Below are 17,789 nucleotides of genomic sequence, written 5' to 3'. Positions count from 1 at the left end.
TTATCGCCGCTTTAGCGGCAGTTTCCTGCCGATAAAAGCGGCGATAATTTATCGCCCTTTCTTGAAAATATGGCCCCCAGTGTGAGATTAGAGTAAGTTCTTTTGGTCATTTACTTGCAAACGGGAGGTACTCAGCTTCAGGGCTTTACATGGATTGCTAATGATCATGGAAATCTAGCACACTAAGGGGCATATTATCAAGAAACAGCGTTATAATTATATCCGCGATAGTGGCAGAAAACTGCCGCTAAAGCGGCGATAATGGTCTTGATAATAGGCCCTTGAGAATTCCAATCGAAGCCCATGTTCTGGTGTCAACATGTGCTTGTATTGGAATTCTTAAGGGCATATTATCAAGCCCATTATCGCCGCTTTAGCTGCAGTTTTCTGCCTCTAAAGCTGCGATAATTATAACGCCATTCCTTGATAATATGCCCCTAAAGGACTGAGAGTATCGTATGTTACTGGCAGCTCTTGGGCAAAACAGATCCCTAGTTTGGTATTTTTTAAGGGAACATTCTTTCAGGTTAAATATTTAGATTGTTTTTCTATTCTAATGATTAATGTGGGAAGTCTAGCTTGGAGCAGAACCTTAGTTTCCGACTGGTGGTGTATATTTTGGTAATTGAGCAGGAACCTCCTTATCGGACTGGTGGTGAATGTTTTGGAAATTCACGCAGAAAGCTCCACTTAGTGAAGGTTATCAGTGCGAAACTGGTTTTATCTGCTCTTATAGTTTATATGGAAAGCTAAGCTCTAGGCACTTTTCTAGTTTAAGGCTGGGGTTTGATGATAATGTAGTTTATAAATTAATATTACTTTCAGACAGATGCCCAATTTGAGACTGGTGTTTATCTTTCGATAGAACAGTTTGAGACTGCGCTTGTGATAGTTTCTCTGGACAGCCCCTGGTTTGTCATTAATATTCTGGAGAGGCATACCTTAATACAAGGCTTCGGTTTAAGACCACTGTTTGGTACTTAATAAGTGAGCCCCCAGTTCATGATTGGAGAATTGTACAGATACGAATATTCGTACATACTGAGAGGCTGTGAAATTTGGGCCAAGTCTCTAACATATTTTAGTTCCTCTACAGTGAGCTAAATTGCTTTGGAGTTGATTTTGAAGCCTAGCACTCCTTTGCCCATGTTTTGGGGAGCTGAAATAAAAGCAAATCCAGTCAGTTGGAGGGAGACAAGCTGTGGTCGAGTGGGAGAACTAGGCGAAGAGAGATGCACTGATGAGCACAACCTCTAGTGTGTGAACAGACTTGACCAGTAAAAAGACAACAATAGAAGGAAAGGATTCTCCCTGCTTCACTGCTTCATAGCAGTCCCACTAGAATGCAGGTATATAATAAACTTTAAGATCTCGTGGGTAAATATTGTTTAAACTTTGTCATTTGGTTTAAAGAGCCCAGGCTACACAGCACCGTCCAGTGAACCACTGTCATGTCCTACATAACATACATATTAATATAAAAAGAGAAATACACATAATACACTATTGAAAATCTGCCTATAAAAACTACATATTTCTAAAATTATTTTAAAGGAGGTATAAAGAAAACATCTTTTTTCTTTTGGCACAATGTCATGAATAGAAAGTTAAGACTCTGCCTACAAAAGGGTTTCTAGGCCAAACTCTAAAGTATCTAAAATTCTTTTTTCCCACACAAAACATTTCTTTTGGTTGTTTGGTTTTGCTTGACATACAAAGAATACACACGCACTCTCAGACCTAGAAGGGAACGATGCTCTGGAAGAAATAGATGGAAATGCTGCATATCCACCATTGTTTGCTTATTCAGCAGTTACCGTAAAAAGTATGGACATAAGGACATATGGGAATAAAAGGATAAACCAGAAAGGCTTTTTAAAGAGAGAAAGAATAGAAGACACATGAAAGATAGAAGTTACAGAGTGTGAGAGGGACAAGAAAGAAAATGAGGTAAGAAATCCCAAGGAGATAAAAACAGAACAGTAGGCAAGAGAAAACCAGTGACAGTTCCATCATGACCATAGGGCGAGTCATGCCCAACACAGACATCAGAAGCATGTAAAATAGCATAGTATGCACAGCAAAAAGCTAATTTAAATGTTCTGAAGAGTGGCCACAAATTCCTGCTGGTGCAAACCGCACACCTACAACCTTGGGCACTAACCACGTTGGCTGATCCGGTACAGCCTGTCTAGTACATGAAGGCCAGGGGCATGTTAAAGCTGAGACAGGGCATTATAGGGTTTTTCTTCGGTCAGTTGGGATATGCTAGTATCCCAAATCTATGAAGCTTCCTATCCAGAGTCCATCGCTGCAGGAGGCATGCTCAATTCAGCCAACATTGGCAAGCTGTTTTGAAGGTAAGGGCGGAGCAGAAAATATTGCTTTGAAAAGTACAAAGAGCAAGATGCCATCATGCAGGTCTTCCAAATGCAGGCATAGCGTGGCTTTTATTGTAGGGCAGGTGTTTCAGTCCTTGACTCTCAATAAGTCCTGGCTACATTACAAGTCCCTTGGCAGTCATGTTGAGGTGAGATCGCACACCCCCTTAAATTTTGCTCTCCCGAGAAACAATGGGTTCCTCCAGGTAAGAGAGATTCTTTAGTGCTCCAAAATCCAGACTTCTGCTGCTTTCACCCATGGAACTCTGTGAAGGTACCATCTATTGAGCTGTTCCAATCAAGCACTTTGTAGGGTTGACCGTCACCTACAACCATTTGATATCAACTCCCTATTTCCAGTCCCCTTTCTCATGTACCGAAACAGGCACATAGCTGGAGTTCTTACTTTTTTACATCTTGGTTATGGAACTGTTCACTAGATATGAAACCTTCACCTACATAAACAATAAAAACTGTACATAAAATATTAAATTGATCTGTAACTTAATTCTCAGACCCTCTTATCCAACACAACACGTTTTCCTGTTGTAATGTATAGAGTAGTTGTGCTTACATTTTTGCTGTAAATCCCATGCAGGCTAATGTTGACATATTTGTCCTGTCACTATGGTTGTGAAGGCACAAGCTTTATGCATTAGAAATTATAGAGACCTATGGAGTTTACTTTGGTACATAATACCAAAATATTATGCGTCTTGTGCCCTCCCACAGTGACTTTAGAAGGAAGAGTAGACAGGAGTAAGGAGGTAAAGCTTATGGTGCTCGGAGCACTGTTTGACTCCGCTGGCTTTAGGAAATCTGCGGTGAAAATAGTATGGCGGTAACATGCAGTCGGCAGACAGTGGTGTACAAAGCAGCACTGAAGAATAGTGCTATACAGTGAGGGGCTAGAGACGCGCCAGAAGAGCGACATACTTTTTCTCAAGTGAGAAGAACCCATGCTCGAACATCAGTAGTAGCGATGGCTCCCTCAGGTCATCTCTGTAACTACGACCCCAGGAGAAATCCACTGAAAGACTAAACGGCTGTTCGCAGACACGGGAATCTTCTTGTCTTGAGGACAGAAGAGGACTTTGGCGTTATGTCTACATCGTAACATACTAGAGGTTTTATGGCAAGGGAGGATGCTTCCCTCCAACACCAATTGATGGGCAGACCCAAGCATTGCAGAAGTAGTTAGAGGGTGGATCTGTGTTGACGTAGAGTAGGAGTCAAATACGATGTCCATTGGGGCTGTCTCTAGCACGGTGTAACCCTCAGATATCATCTATGAATTAGCTACTAGGTTTGGTTAATTGTTCAGTAAGAAAGGTGTAAATTGTGTTAGAATCTTAAAGCTCTACATCTTTGGAAGTATTTTAGCTCCTTTTCTTAAAAATATTTAGTGAGAGACATGTAAAACGTGGTACCGGACACAGCAGCACGGAAAGGAGGAGGCTTTGATGGGAGGTATGGTGTCCTGGAAGGATTCCTCAAGCAAGGCGGGCACAACTGCATTCACAAGCATGTGTACATATTTGGCTTTTGTATATTTGGTATATTGCTCATTGTAGCAGAAGCCCACCCCATTTGGAGAATCCCCATGGCAAGTAAGACATGGCTGCCCATGTAGCACAACACGTGAGGCTGAGAGATGGCATGAAAATTCTGGCAGCAAATTCTAGCCTTGCCTCTGATGATGGTAAGTCGAAGGGGAAACAGGGCATGCTTTTTACCTTCAATTTGTAACTTCTTTATAATCCTGGCGTAAATGGCTGATTCTTAAAATTGTCCGAACCAGGCCGCTGCACCAGTGATTTGAAACCCAATGTTGTGTGGGGGTTTATTTTTGGTTATTTGCTTAACAATTATCCCTTTTAATCCAGTGGCTTTTTGTGTCACTGAAAAATGTGTTTCCCCTTCCTACCCATCCTCCCTTTAGTAAAAGCACAGACATGAAAGTACCCACGCTAGGCGGGTGAGGCATCAGAAGCTGCCCTGTAAAGGGAAGCATTCCGAGGTAGTTTTGGTTTTTCTGCTTATTTTAAAAATATATATAATTATTTCTTGGATGCTTCAAAAGAGACGGTAGTGTCACTCCAAGCTGGCGTCCAAGCGGTGCTTTGAACAATCTTCTTAGGTGAGGTAGATTCTTTGGAGGTTTGTTGGTTTTTTTTTAGGAGTCCAGCTCGGTAACCCGAAGCCCAGAGGCAAGGCAAAACAACAGAAAAATGCCCAGCCCAGGGCCAAGGTCACCGTATTAGAGATGGTTGTATGTTTGTCACCGCTTAGCCACTTGGATGGCCGGAGGGGTGGTGTTCCACCGTGATCTGGATTTGTGGCGAGCCCTGGTCAGACCGCCCCTCTCTGGAAAATTGAGGCTCCTGAAAGAAAGAGAAGGACCACTCATCAGATACCAAAGCACTTATGGAGAATAAAGCAGCAATAATAGGGGAGCAGGTGGCTAAGAGCTACAATTAAGACTCATTTATACTGGTGATGGCAATGCTATCAGGATTGCAAGAGCAGCGCATATCCTCTCTTTCAAACATTGCTTGGTGTGCTCAATATTCCGGACAACTGAGGGATTGATTTCAGTTTGGGAGGTAATGAAACATCCTCCTATTTCTGGTGGAAATTATGCTTCTGGAGGAGAATCGACAAGTAGGTTCTATGTAGTATACTAACCTTGGGAGGAGAAAATTCCTCTGGATTTATCACTTTATTCAGAAATCCCAGGAATACCAATAACCGCCCAACTTTAAGTCAGTCCCAGACTTGAGAGGAGACAGAAGACCCATCAACTTGACGAGGACGTTGTAAATCTACCATTGGAGAATTATTTGCCGGTGGATAATCCTCCAGCAAAATTAGCTCCACCATATTATCCCTATGGCGCTGTTAATCTTACCACAGGACTGTCAGCTGGGGAGAATTCTCCAACACCGAATATGTACCATACTTTCCACAAAACTGAGAATTTCTGAAAACACAGTCCCATATGCAGGTGCTGGATTATAATCAGATATATCGGATAACTAACTAGGTGTAGTGTACAAAATGTGTGCATGTACATGCACGTTTGCCCAGGCATGCACTGGGACCTCACATGTTTTAGGCCATTTGTGTATGTGTGGGTCCCTGCACAGAGATTTATAAACAATTTGCGTTGGGTTTGCGTTACTTATTTAATGTAAACTTGAGGCAAAGTTTTGTGGTGGGATTTACAATTCAATTGTGTTGTAACTTAAAAATAACCCAAAGCTGTGCAATGCGTTACTTTGCGTCAAGGTGGGTTTTGCCGCAAATCTCTTTGAACAAATATTTGTAGGAAGGGATTTGCGGAAAACTCTTGCTCCTCCTCGAGGCAGACACAATGATAAAAAAATGTTTGCGTTTCTTCTAGTTTTTCCCATATTGCATGTGTGCTGCATTGTACAGCACACATGCACCGTTTTTGTACTGGAACGGACACCTATGCATTGAACAACAGAGACACGCATAGACTATGGGGCAAGGATGAATGAGTTGGCGCAGTGGTAGCTCAGGGAGAGAAAAGAACAGCTCTATATCTCAGTAGATAGGGCACAGTTCTGCTCTCTCCTGTTCACGCAACGCAGTGCCGCACCTTCAGTTTCTGCTCTGCGTTGCATGACTTGTATGTAAATCTGGGCTGCTGCTGCGGTGCTGGCCCCAGCAGGGATCAATTGATCGCAGAGCCTGGCGCCTATTCTGCGGCAGCTAGGCCTGGCAAGCCCCCTTAGGCAGGAGCGGAGCTGTGATGATGCGGGTAAAGATGCTGCGTTCCTCCCAAAGTAAAAGAGGAGCAGCGTCTTGGGATGCAAGATCCCAGCACCAGATTAGGATCGGCTAGATGTTGGTGAGCGAATAGGGGGTGCATGATCGGATCTCCTGCGCTTATTGACCTTCTGGAGAAGATACACGACTATAGAACTTATAGTGATATGCAATTGAGATAATGCTCTCAGAAACATTCTGGTATAAACTATGAGTGTTGGAATCCACCATTTTCCGTTTCTTCTATCTTGGTATCGGTTACGGCCCAGAGCTCTGGACCTTACCGCCCAAACATGCCATTACCTGAGTGACCAGTTCTATCATTTCAGATGGGGTCGCTCCGGTTTCTTTCCTCCCCACCTGGGATCGTGCACTCGGCTGGGACTCCTGCAGGGTACTCGGGGCGGCTTCGGATCCCTGTGGCACGGTCCAGCTGTCTTGGGTTCCCTTCTTGCAGAAGAGGCTGTAAAAGGAACAGAGGTTTCTGTTACTTCCAAGACAGATAATAAAATAACACATTCTGGCAAAGGAAACCTCACACTTAACATATCAGTGACAAAGGATACACATGCCTACAGCACTAAAATGTCTTTATACCAGACTTACCCAGAGGCAGGGTTTTGCCCAGCTAAAGCAGTACAAATAAGGCCAAGAAACAACTAAAGGGATGTTCACCAAACACAGAACTACATCAAGCAGAGTGTTGTGCGTTGAAAACATACAAGCTTCTTCAAAGTGGAGTTTGTCTACAGAACATGCTGAGCTCTGACAAGACAAAGGAACATCCAGAATCAAGCCCGGCTCTACTTAGGTGAACCTGTGCCCAAATCGACACTGCTCATACCAAAGCTGCATTTAGCTAATACGAAGTAACTGAAAAGAGAAACAAGACAAAACCTGTATACCGCCTGTGGAATTGTGTGGCACAACCAAGCACGGGTTTACCCAAAAGACAACTAAAAAACATCCCGTGCGGACTCGGACACAAGCACGGTGAAATGTGAACTCAGACATGGTAGAGCCCTTTGCTGACAAGTAAGACCCATGACACAAATATATACACGATCTCACATGGCCAAAGCACAAAGTTCAGCTAAGACCAGGTTACAACTAAAGGTAAGTAAGCTCATTCAAGCCACAATCAAGGTGTAAACCCATATTGAGGTGTAGCAGAACAATAACAAAACCCTTTACGACAGACAAAGTAAGGCACTTCCAAAAACAAGCTCAAACACAGCAAGTTGCCTTCTGCTCTCAGAGAAACAAAGACATAGCCACAGAGAAGATAATTCAATGCCAAACCAGGATAACGTCTTGACTAAGTTTAATCAAGAAAGGACATTGCTGAGTCAGTAAATGTTGAAGTACTGTACAGACAATAAATAAATAGGGAAACAACCAAAAGACCCTAAAAGTCGCCCAATCAAGAAACATAAAACTGAGTAAACCTTGAAGCAATCAAAAGTAAACCAAACTACTAGAGGCAGTAAACACAGAGTTAAAGCAGGTTCATGGTAGACAATACATATACCGTTCAAGGCAGACCCAATAGAAATTCATGACTTGCCTCAAACAATGCACCAATGGTAGAACCAAAATTACAATTAACGAAGATGGAACAATAAAACAATCAAAATGAGGTCAACTGAGAAGTAGTAACAGCACCAAGCAACACCAAGCGTGTGGCACTACGGCCAGAGCTGCCATTGCCTCAAACAATGCACCCATGGTAGAACCAAAATTACCATAAACGAAGATGGAACTATAAAACAATCAAAATGAGGTCAACTGAGAAGTAATAACAGCACCAAGCAACACCAAGCGTGTGGCACTACGGCCAGGGCTGCCAACTCTGGAAGTGGTGAACCAGGTTAAAGTCTTTGTCGGCTCAACATCCTGTGATTCTGCACAGGTCATTTCATCTCCCCGTGCCTAAAAAAATGAATGTCATCTTGTATAATGTATCTATCGGGTGTTCATGACGAGCACTCCAAAACCTTTGGGTTGAGTTTGTGTTATATAAAATTTTAAAAAATAAAAATAATAACACTTTTGACAATTGACAATCTATACAGTGGTCACCCAAAGCAGAAGTCATCCAAAATTGACCTCAACTAAGGTAGAGTGATACCATAACTGAATGTATCAGTCATCGTCTTATTAAAATCTAAATTGGGACGTTGATGGCACGTTGAAACTACACTAACGACGACCTATCCTAGTATGACCAAAACTCAGCTAACCAAGTTAATCACACTTCACACAGAGCTATTCTAAGGCACTGAAATGGCTTAGCTAAACAGCTTGTGTAAAAGAGAGCCAGAAGACCAAGTCAATCCAGGATGCTCCCAAGGCATCACCAAAGCAGCGGTCAACCTGAAGACTATCATGGTACAGTTAATGCTCAATTAAGGCAACATGGTGTAACCACACAGCCAGAACACAGATCTGACCCGCAGTGTAGACAAACTGTAATATGAGCACGGCAGTGCCAGAGAGATGATTAAAGACTCAGGGAGGACAGCCAACACAGCAACATGGTGCTTCACTGAACCACAGAGCTACTTAACAAGACAGAAGAAAAATGCAGCCAAATCTTAGATCCCCAAGAATGGAGTAAAAAACAACATATCGGTAACAAAAATTTCAGGCAACAAACTGCGACAGTTGAAACGTGAAGCTTTTTGGCTATAACTGGTTGAGAATGGCAGCTCTGGTGGCTTCGTGGACTAATGTGTCCACTGTAGGAACCTGTGTCTGACCTCATGGTCACAGGTTCAAAGCCCGGTGGGCCCACTCAGCCTTTCATCCTTCTGAGGTCGATGAAGCGAGTACCATTGAGTTGGGTAACAATAAACATTTATTATTTAGCGCCAAGATGCCCAAGGGTGAACGTGCGCTTTACAAATACACGTTATATTATTTCAAATGATTTCGGAGTCCTTTGAATAGGTGTGGAAATGCAAGGATATTTGCAGGTGGGGAATGTCCAGTGTAAGTAGAGTTTGCTGAATCGTGTTGGGACCCACTGTATCCTCCTATCCATCATAATCATCTGGATAGTAATGGTACAAGAAACTGCTTCGGTCTCATGGGGATCCGTGAGGGGTTCTATCGAAGCTTCAACAATAAATGCATTAAACACCTGTTGCAGCTGATGTTTGAGGTTTTTTTGTTAACGTAAACCCATAGAAGTTTGCTTGGTACCCACCAATGGCATCTATGATTGAGTAAGATGTTCTACTGGGACAAGGTTGGCTTCTTTTTATTGAAGCTTGATGCCACTCTGGACGGGCCACCGCGTCTGTTTTATGAAAGAGGTGGCATTGAGATGACGCACATTATATTTTAACTTCTGTTCTGAAGATGGAGGTGAGGTGCAGTTCAAGTCCACCTTTCCGGTGAAACAACAAAACGGGCTTTCTTGAGGTGTTTTGGTCTTTGAGGCTTTAACGATATTGCACCAAAAAAACTGTGACCAGATAATATACTGTGGACAAAGCAGCAACCTTTGAATAAACACCCGGGGAAGATTTATCAAAACTTTGCATTACCACAAAGTTATGTAAAGTCTTGAAAGGGTATTACCTTTCCTCAAGATGCAAAGGTGTGTGTGTGTGTGTGTGGCACTAGGCAGCCTGTTTGTCTGTCAGTGCACTTTAGTAAATATGGCTGTGTGCTGCTTTCACGTGCAACCCAACCACTTTGATATCTGTTCTGTGTTTCATCATGTTTGAGTAAATCTGCCCCCAACATCCAACCAGAGACTGGAAGGTACCACAAAAGACCAATAGAGTGCTCCACCGGTGTTAACACTATGGCATATATCCTCCCCTGTCCAATGGATGTGTGAAAAGGACACAAACAAAATGTCCACAAGAAATGGAGACAAAGAACCAGTGGTAGGCTCACCTGTGTAAATGTGAAACTTCATAAAATATGTGTATGCAAGTGAACCAGAGAACGCTTTCGAACACCTCAACTCTAAATCTTGTTGGGCTCGACAGTACAGACCTTACACAGAGTTAGGACAGAGGTAGATTCATCGCTACAGTCACACAACTAAACATACATGACATCTGGTTTTACCTCTTGCGATACCCGAACATGAGGAAGAGGACACAGAAGATGATGCAGGCCATCCCAATATGGATTCCCACCACAATGCCGGCCAGAGACGTCTCTCCTTCCTGGCTGCAGTGGCACACCGGATCTTCACCTGCTGGAAGAGGACATTTGTAATCACAATCACATTTGGAGATCTCCTTTGGTTTGTACAGCAGAATGTTTTTGGGTTATTCACTACTTGGTGACTAATATTCATACCCTATTTGTGCTGGCCACCTTTAACATGTGAATGCTGTGTGGATGACCAATCAAATCAAGGCTTTGATCAATCCAAGCCTATGCTGGTGTTATTCTTTAACGTATTCGTTCATAGGTGGCTTGTTTATTGGCACGTGCTGCCCTCAGGCTGCTACTGTGCACCAAGGTTAGGGATCAAGGCGGAAGGACATGAGTAAGAAGAAGTGGAGATAACTGAGACAGCACGAGACGTGTCCTCTCATGCCCCATCAACCATGGATTGAGCAATAATGGTGGTAGAAGGAAACTTAATAGCAATATTGAAAGGTCTTCATATTAAACAGATTTTGAGTAGCAAGTTTGTATCAAATTATTCATTTTAAAATAATTTGTTTTCTAGGGTGCCGTATAAACAAAATCGAAATAGTCACCTTGAGATTACATTTCTGCCCAATCTGAATCTCTCTCCAGTGGCTCCTCATGAAAAGCCTGAATCTGCTACAGAAATCAGTGCATTTCTCAATCAAGTACAACTTATTTACACGCGTTTGTATAGCTGACTGTGTCAAGAGTTGTCTACAGCAGAATCCATGGATTTTATCTGACAAATCTGTGACCAACTCCCCCCAAATGAGGTGGTTTTAAATAATATGGCCCAGGTATACACCTTCGAGAGCCCACCATGGCCAGAGCAGCAGCTATGTTTGTTTCCAACTCCCCACGAGAGCCTCCTTCGTCTGTGACCCGTGTGGGGACATGGCTGCGCTCCTGAAGGTCTGCACCGACTCATGAAACGTGCCTTGGACTTGGTAAGGGAGCTTGGAGAGAGCAGGGAGAAAGGAGGTCTGTAGTGAAACAAGGCCTCTGGGCCTCATAAATCTGCAGGTGGCAACTGGGGGTGCCCAAGCAACTGAGACAGCAGTTAAGTTTCATGGACAAAAGGCGCATTTTCGATCCCTGGGTCTCGCGGGGCCGTGAGCTTGCATTCGTACTGCGTAAATAGTCAAATAAAAGCTGCCTTACTAAAAGGTGCTGGACGGATAATTCTTAGATGGCACTGCTGTGCTAATACAACCATCTTTTTTTTGTTGCGGGGTAGGCAGGATAATTCCACCCCAGAGTTTATAGTATCCAAGGTTTGCCTTAGGATACCTTCAATGGCACTGCCACTGGCAAATGCCATATGAAAAGCCCACCCAGTTTGGGTTCACCTATTGGCTCTTTCTTCCAACATCAACACCTCCTGTTTCTTTACCTCACTCTTGCAAGTTATTTTTATTTCTCTCTTTGTCACTATTTTCCTACTTTCTCTCTGTTCTGCCTTTTTTCTCTCGCGTGCTTTGGGTTAGTCAGATAACGAAAAATAAGTCCCATCCCCAAAGATGAATGCCAGTGCCCACCACCTGCAATCGCCGGCACAAACTAAGCCCTGTCCTCCTACAGAAGTCCCATGCTTAAAATCACTGTTCCCCGTTAACGACGCCCTGGTGACCCTTACTCACCCAGCTTTTCCGCGCCCTCCTTCAGGGATACAAATCGCATGGTGCAGTTTCCCACGCCATTGCCATTAAAAGCCTCCAGTTTGATTTCATACAAGGCAGAGGCTTCTGCAAACAAAGAACAGAAACAAAATGGAGGATCAGAAAGACAGACACTGACACGGTTCTATGGACATTTGGTAATTCGTTCAACGTCGTACTGCAGAGTAATTATACAAGCAAAAAGCAAGAAAATTGCCTCTCTGATGCAATGGAAGTGACTTTGATGATAAAACATTCCAGTATAGGAAATGTGTTGTGACTAGAAGACAGAATGTTTAGAAAATTATGACGTTGTGATTACACAGCAAACACATAGACCAACTATTGAAACAACAGATGCTAACAAATCTAATTTTGGGCTACATTTACTAAGAATTGCACAGGGGTTTGCACGGTGCTGCACAATCTAGATTGTGTGCTGCACTTGCAGGCCTTATTAACAGCACGTCAATCAACACAATGCATTGCGTCGCTTTGAGCAATGCGAACATCCATACAAGTAGTTAGTCCACAACCCCCTTAGTGTGAATGGAGAAAACCACAAATAAGGATACACTCATAGCGGCATCAGCTGTCACTCAGCCATTTGTAGGCAGAAAGAAAAGAGCCTAAAATCCGAGAAATGTAGCAGTAGACAAGCACCATGAGAAATGTAACAACTAAAATTGTGTTCATTATATCGAGCGTACCTGTGCCGATGTCACTGGATGACCTCAGAAAACAGGCCCTCTATGACCCTGCAGGGACCAAAAGGGGTGCCTGCAGACAACGTCACAGTTATGTACCAGGGTCTATAAACCCAGAATGCGGTGACACAAGACAAGCTCTCCTACGCCGTGGTCCCCTGCACCAGAAAGACCAGATCGGGAAGCTGCTCCTTTTCCTTCCGTGCTGCCAGAGCCTGGAACGACCTTCCGCTCCACCTCAGACAGACAAAATTGCTCCCCAACTTTGCAAGAAACCTCAAAACCTGGCTCTTCGACAGACCCCCTCCTTGATGGAATGGAACCTGCGACCCCCCCCACCAGCAACCCCCAGCGCCTTGAGACCCTTACGGGTGAGTAGTAGCGCTTAACAAACACCTGATTGATTGATGGAAGGTTCATTATAGTCATGGCATGTATGGCATAAACATGCTCGACATAGAGACCCCAGGAGCATTAGCATGAAGGAAGCACGCCGACTAACAGAAACTAAGCAGAGACCGCTGATCCTTATGCACAGATGGCTAGAGATGGAAAGAATGTACATGTTGTTACTGGGAGGTTGTGATGAAGGAGCCAGTGGATGCTAGGATACATGGCAGTGAGAAGGACCATCTGGAGGATGGCGGTGGTAAGGACCAAGAAAGGCTTAGAGTAAGTAGAGCATTAAACGTGGGCATGGAGTGGGTTATAGGGTGCTGGGCAAATAAAAAAAGGTTGGGAAGAAGACTCGTGGCAGATTTGATGAGAACAATGGGTAGAAACATCCAGGAGTGAGATGGATGTGTGGAGTGATTAAACGAGAGGCTGCAGAATGAATGGAGGATCAGGAGAACCTACCAATAAACAGGAACCAAAGGATGGTTAGGTGAACACAATGTGAAAAAATGGCGGCGAAAGAAATGTAAAACAATGAACATGTAGTTCGAAAGACTGATACAGAGAAGTTGGTGCACAGTGAGAACAAGAAAGATGGTCCCAGAAATGGACCAATAGACTATCCCAGGGAGGCAAGAATGGGCAGATAGATCGTTCCATAGAGGCGGGAACAGGCTAATAGACAGTTCTGGTAAGGTGCAAATGGGCTCACCGACGATCTCAGGGAGGTGGGAACTGGCCGGTAGATGGTCACATGAAGGAAAAAACCAGCCAGTAGATGGCCACAGGAAATTGAGAGCAAGTTGACAGACGGTCTCAGGGAGGTCGAGAATGAGTTGGTATGCATGGCCACCGTGAGGTGTGAACAGTCCAATAGGGAGAACCAGTTGGTACGCTGCCTTGGGCAGGTGTGAATGGTCAAATAGAGTCCAACGGAGGTGAGAACAGGGCCACAAATGGTCCTAGGGAAGTAATATTGGTCCCATAGATGGTCAGAAGACGTCAGAATGGGCTGGTAGTTAGACACCAAAGATTGGTTTTAACAGTGGCACAGTTGATTGCAGATGACTGGAAAGATACATTTAGCGAAAACACAGATAGAGGTGTAGAATGTTGTGACAAGGAGATAGAAGCGGAGATTGGTCCACAGAAAAGATGAAAAAAGGAATGGATGAAGGAATACTCATTTGGGAGTGAAGATGAAGAGAAAAAGAAGTGGGAGAAGATCAAACATCAATTGGTGAAGAAATAGTCTACCAGCAATGAACAGTTGGTCGGATAGAGTAGAGATAGGCAAACTGTGATGCAGCTAACCAGAGAGGAAAATAGTCACGTGGAGTGAGCATGGAGCAATAGTGAGCAGAGAGGATGAAGTATGGCAATGGTACCCAGGATGAGAGATGGGAGGATGGATGATAATGACAAGACTTTAGGGGTTGCAAAATAGATGAGAAGGTTGAACAACAGTGAGCATGGGAAGAGAGGCATGAATAAATGAATGGCCATCTGCGCATAAAGGTAAAATTCAAATGAAAGATTGATGCGTGTCAGACACCTGAATGCAAAATCAAGATATACATCCATGATCAGATAGGCAAGTGGCAGAGACTGCGAGGAAGGTGTACAGAGGAGGCGATGGAACAGTGAATAAAGAGATTGGGAGGCAGATGACTGGAGACAACATATGATAGATACCAGAGAGAAGTGAGGCGGATTCAATGCACAGGTGGAAGCCAGGTCAATAGTGGGTTGGAGGCTTCAATGGAGTGAGGTTTAGCTTGCAACCAGGTTGCTCTTACCAAGGTTTGTGTAGATGAATGAATTTGAAGAGCTGGAGAGAAGCAATGGTCCTTCGAAAACACTGGAGGGGATTTTACGGTGGTAAAGCCTAAAGCCTTCGATCTTGCCGGGTTTCGTGGGCAGCTCCCAGAACACTTGCACTGCAGTGGAGTTGATCACCTTCGTGAAAAAGTTGAGAGCTGCAGGAACTGAAGAAAGTGGGTGTGTAAGAGTATGCCTTCAGGTTACAGCAATTTCAATGAAGAAAAGCACTTCGACCAAGCACATTGACGTACGAGAACAGAAGCAAACATTGATCTTACCACTTCCCATAGTTGTAGCCAGGATGGCTTCGGAGTCCTTACTGGCGCCAAGCGGGGAGTAGGCCTTCAGGTAGATGGAGTAGGTGGTAGAAGAATCCAGGTTATTAAAGACATGCTTGAAGGTAGTCTTACTGACTGCTTCCTGCAACTCACGACTGTCGGGTTCTGAAAAGGATACAGACATCATGGTAAAAATTCAGAATTTATGACCTGGTGATCTGGGGTTGGCAATTAAATGCTTTGGTTCAAAGTCCTTAGTAGGAGACTGTCCACTGGTATTATCAGGACCATACCCAGTTATTATTTGTTTTGTTAGCGGCTATAACATTTTAAAGAGGTGTTGTACAAAAGAAACAACAGTGGTACATTGAGCGGCGAGTTGAGTTGGTTGACATTGAACCAAGTGATCAGATGTAGCATGGATTATTAGTGCCTACCATAAGGATGACATTTTTGAAGACATACACACATAAAGGTGCACACCTCTAACTCATGAGACATAAAGCAAAGATATACATATCACCATTTGGCAAATTTGCCCGATTATCTATGCTAATTTTCCCACTACGTGAGTCTCGCTGTTTTGGAAAGCTCCAGATTCAGGTACAGCACCTCCGCTTCTTTTCTGAAACTCACTCATAATTCTATAGACAAAAATTTGGCACTAAAGGAGAGGCTGATAAAAAGGTTATATTCTCTGAGTAAGGAGATCGGATGACCTAGGCCCCTTCTGGATGTGAAAACCTAGACTCTTCGACTAGCAGTTCCAATGGAGATTGGCATGCTTAGTCACCATGGGAAAGCAGAAAGGTATGGAACTAACCTGGGACACACATCTAAAGTATTCTTCCAGAGTGACATTCCCCGAGAGTCTAAATAAGCATTGTCCAGTCAACACAATCGGAATATTCCCAAACGAATCCAGCATAGGATCTCACAAAGCGGTTTGGCAACTGTATCCAAAACATGCGCCACAAAAGACTTTCATGTCCCCGGCGAGTTATCAGTAGGGCTATACATTCTTTGGAAGTGAAAGCGAAACAGCAATGTCCACCACCCAAATTCTTGGCTACACTGTTGTGCTTCTAATGAAGGATCCTACAGAGTAGTGCATGGGCATGGGTTATTGGTTGTTAGATCGAATAAAGACAACCATTTTGACAGTCGCAGAACAGGTTCTAGGTCCAATCTGCTTATTAGACAGAGGGTGATTTTCAGTGCATAATGTTCTCCCACGGTTCTTGGGTTCCAAAAGGTTTACCCGTCTCCATCACAGGGTTCCCCACTAGATGTTTAGCAGTATCTCCATGCACTCAGAGGCAGAATTTGCCACATGTTGCTCTTCCAACCCCTTATATCTGCCTCTCTATTCCTCATGAGCCGGGAACCCCAATATGAGCATGCCATTGACTCTCACACACCTCCAGCCTTGCGGATGTGGAGAACGTATCCGATGATCCCGTCTGTCACCTCCATTGGTGGAACAGCCCAGGTCACTTGGATCTCAGTGGTGGACACAGGGGTGGCTTTGATGCCCTCCGGCGAACTGGGCAGTTCCTTAGATATTGTGACTGCAAGTCTGGCACTGGCCTGGTTGGTGCCGGCAGTGTTCTCGGCGATGCACTGGTAGATGGCTTCGTCACTGGAGGTGATGCGCTGGATCATGAGTGTGCTAGAGAGAGGAAAGAGAGAGTAAGAGCTTAGCAAACACAGTACAAATATGGGGGCCCTGTAGTCAAAAGTCCCACAGCCTCCTTAGGCCTCTAAAATGAGAGATGGCATATATATGTCAACAGTGCATTTCTCTGCAGGAGGCACAAGCCTCCAAATAAGGGACAAACGTTTAATTTCAGACACAAACTGTATATTTAAGATGAAGTCTAAGTCTAAAATCCTATCGTCTTGCTCTGTTATGATGGATATTTCCCCTTGAAACAGGGATGTGTCATTTACATATCTTTTGGCTACATATAAGGCCTATCATAAAGAGAGAGAATGAATGAGACTGAGCACAAAGAGAAACCGAAAGCGGTCAACGGATGGGTCGTGTATAGGAAGAAGATAGTATGTATAAGAGGAACGAGGGATGCTGGGGGGGAAGCGGGTAGGTGGGGGTTGCCTTTTTATCTTGTGATGTGTCGAGCACCAATAACCAATTGTGGAATAAAAAGCGCCTCAAGAGCCGGAACGGAAATGAAAAGGGAAGAAAGACCCTTGACATGGGGCATGGAAGCACAGTGGTAGGAAGTGAGAGTAAAAGAAAGCTAGGGACTGAGGAAGCGAGGGAGCGGGAAACGTAGGAAGTAATGAAGAAAGAGCAAGCAAGCAGTAAGAAAGGAAGAAGTTAAGAAACCGTGTCGGAAGACAGTTTTGAGTGTGGGAGGGATGCGAGTATGGGAGGGCGTAAGGCTCTGAGGGTGGGGGAGAGGGTGAGGAAAGATGGGGGGAAAAGAGAATGTCAAAAGAAGGAAGTAATGAATAAAGGAATGGAGAAAGTTAGCTAAGTCTAGGAAGAGAGTTACAGTGAGGGAGGGACGAATGAGGGGGAGGAGAGGGTAAGGAAAGATGAATTCAAGAATG

General features: G+C 44.0%; 1 protein-coding gene across 1 annotated transcript in view; it reads right to left on the bottom strand.

Annotated features, from left to right (window-relative positions):
* Window positions 1-327: 327 nt before the first annotated feature.
* LOC144798772 (immunoglobulin superfamily DCC subclass member 3-like) overlaps window positions 328-17,789 on the bottom strand; it is a 49,406-nt gene continuing 31,944 nt past the window's right edge. Inside the window, exons 6-12 of the mRNA XM_078669812.1 lie at window positions 16,631-16,881; window positions 15,210-15,374; window positions 14,907-15,095; window positions 11,987-12,091; window positions 10,269-10,401; window positions 6,483-6,642; window positions 328-4,765 (exon numbers count right to left, since the gene is read on the bottom strand). Of these exons, the coding sequence (XP_078525938.1) occupies window positions 4,670-4,765; window positions 6,483-6,642; window positions 10,269-10,401; window positions 11,987-12,091; window positions 14,907-15,095; window positions 15,210-15,374; window positions 16,631-16,881 (1,099 nt within the window). The 3' untranslated portion in view covers window positions 328-4,669. The remainder of the gene's footprint in view (window positions 4,766-6,482; window positions 6,643-10,268; window positions 10,402-11,986; window positions 12,092-14,906; window positions 15,096-15,209; window positions 15,375-16,630; window positions 16,882-17,789) is intronic.

This window comes from Lissotriton helveticus, chromosome 12 (assembly GCF_964261635.1).
Source record: "Lissotriton helveticus chromosome 12, aLisHel1.1, whole genome shotgun sequence".
Taxonomy (NCBI): Eukaryota; Metazoa; Chordata; class Amphibia; order Caudata; family Salamandridae; genus Lissotriton; species Lissotriton helveticus.
Note: the sequence above shows the minus strand (reverse complement) of the source record. Positions and strands in the feature narration are given on the sequence as shown.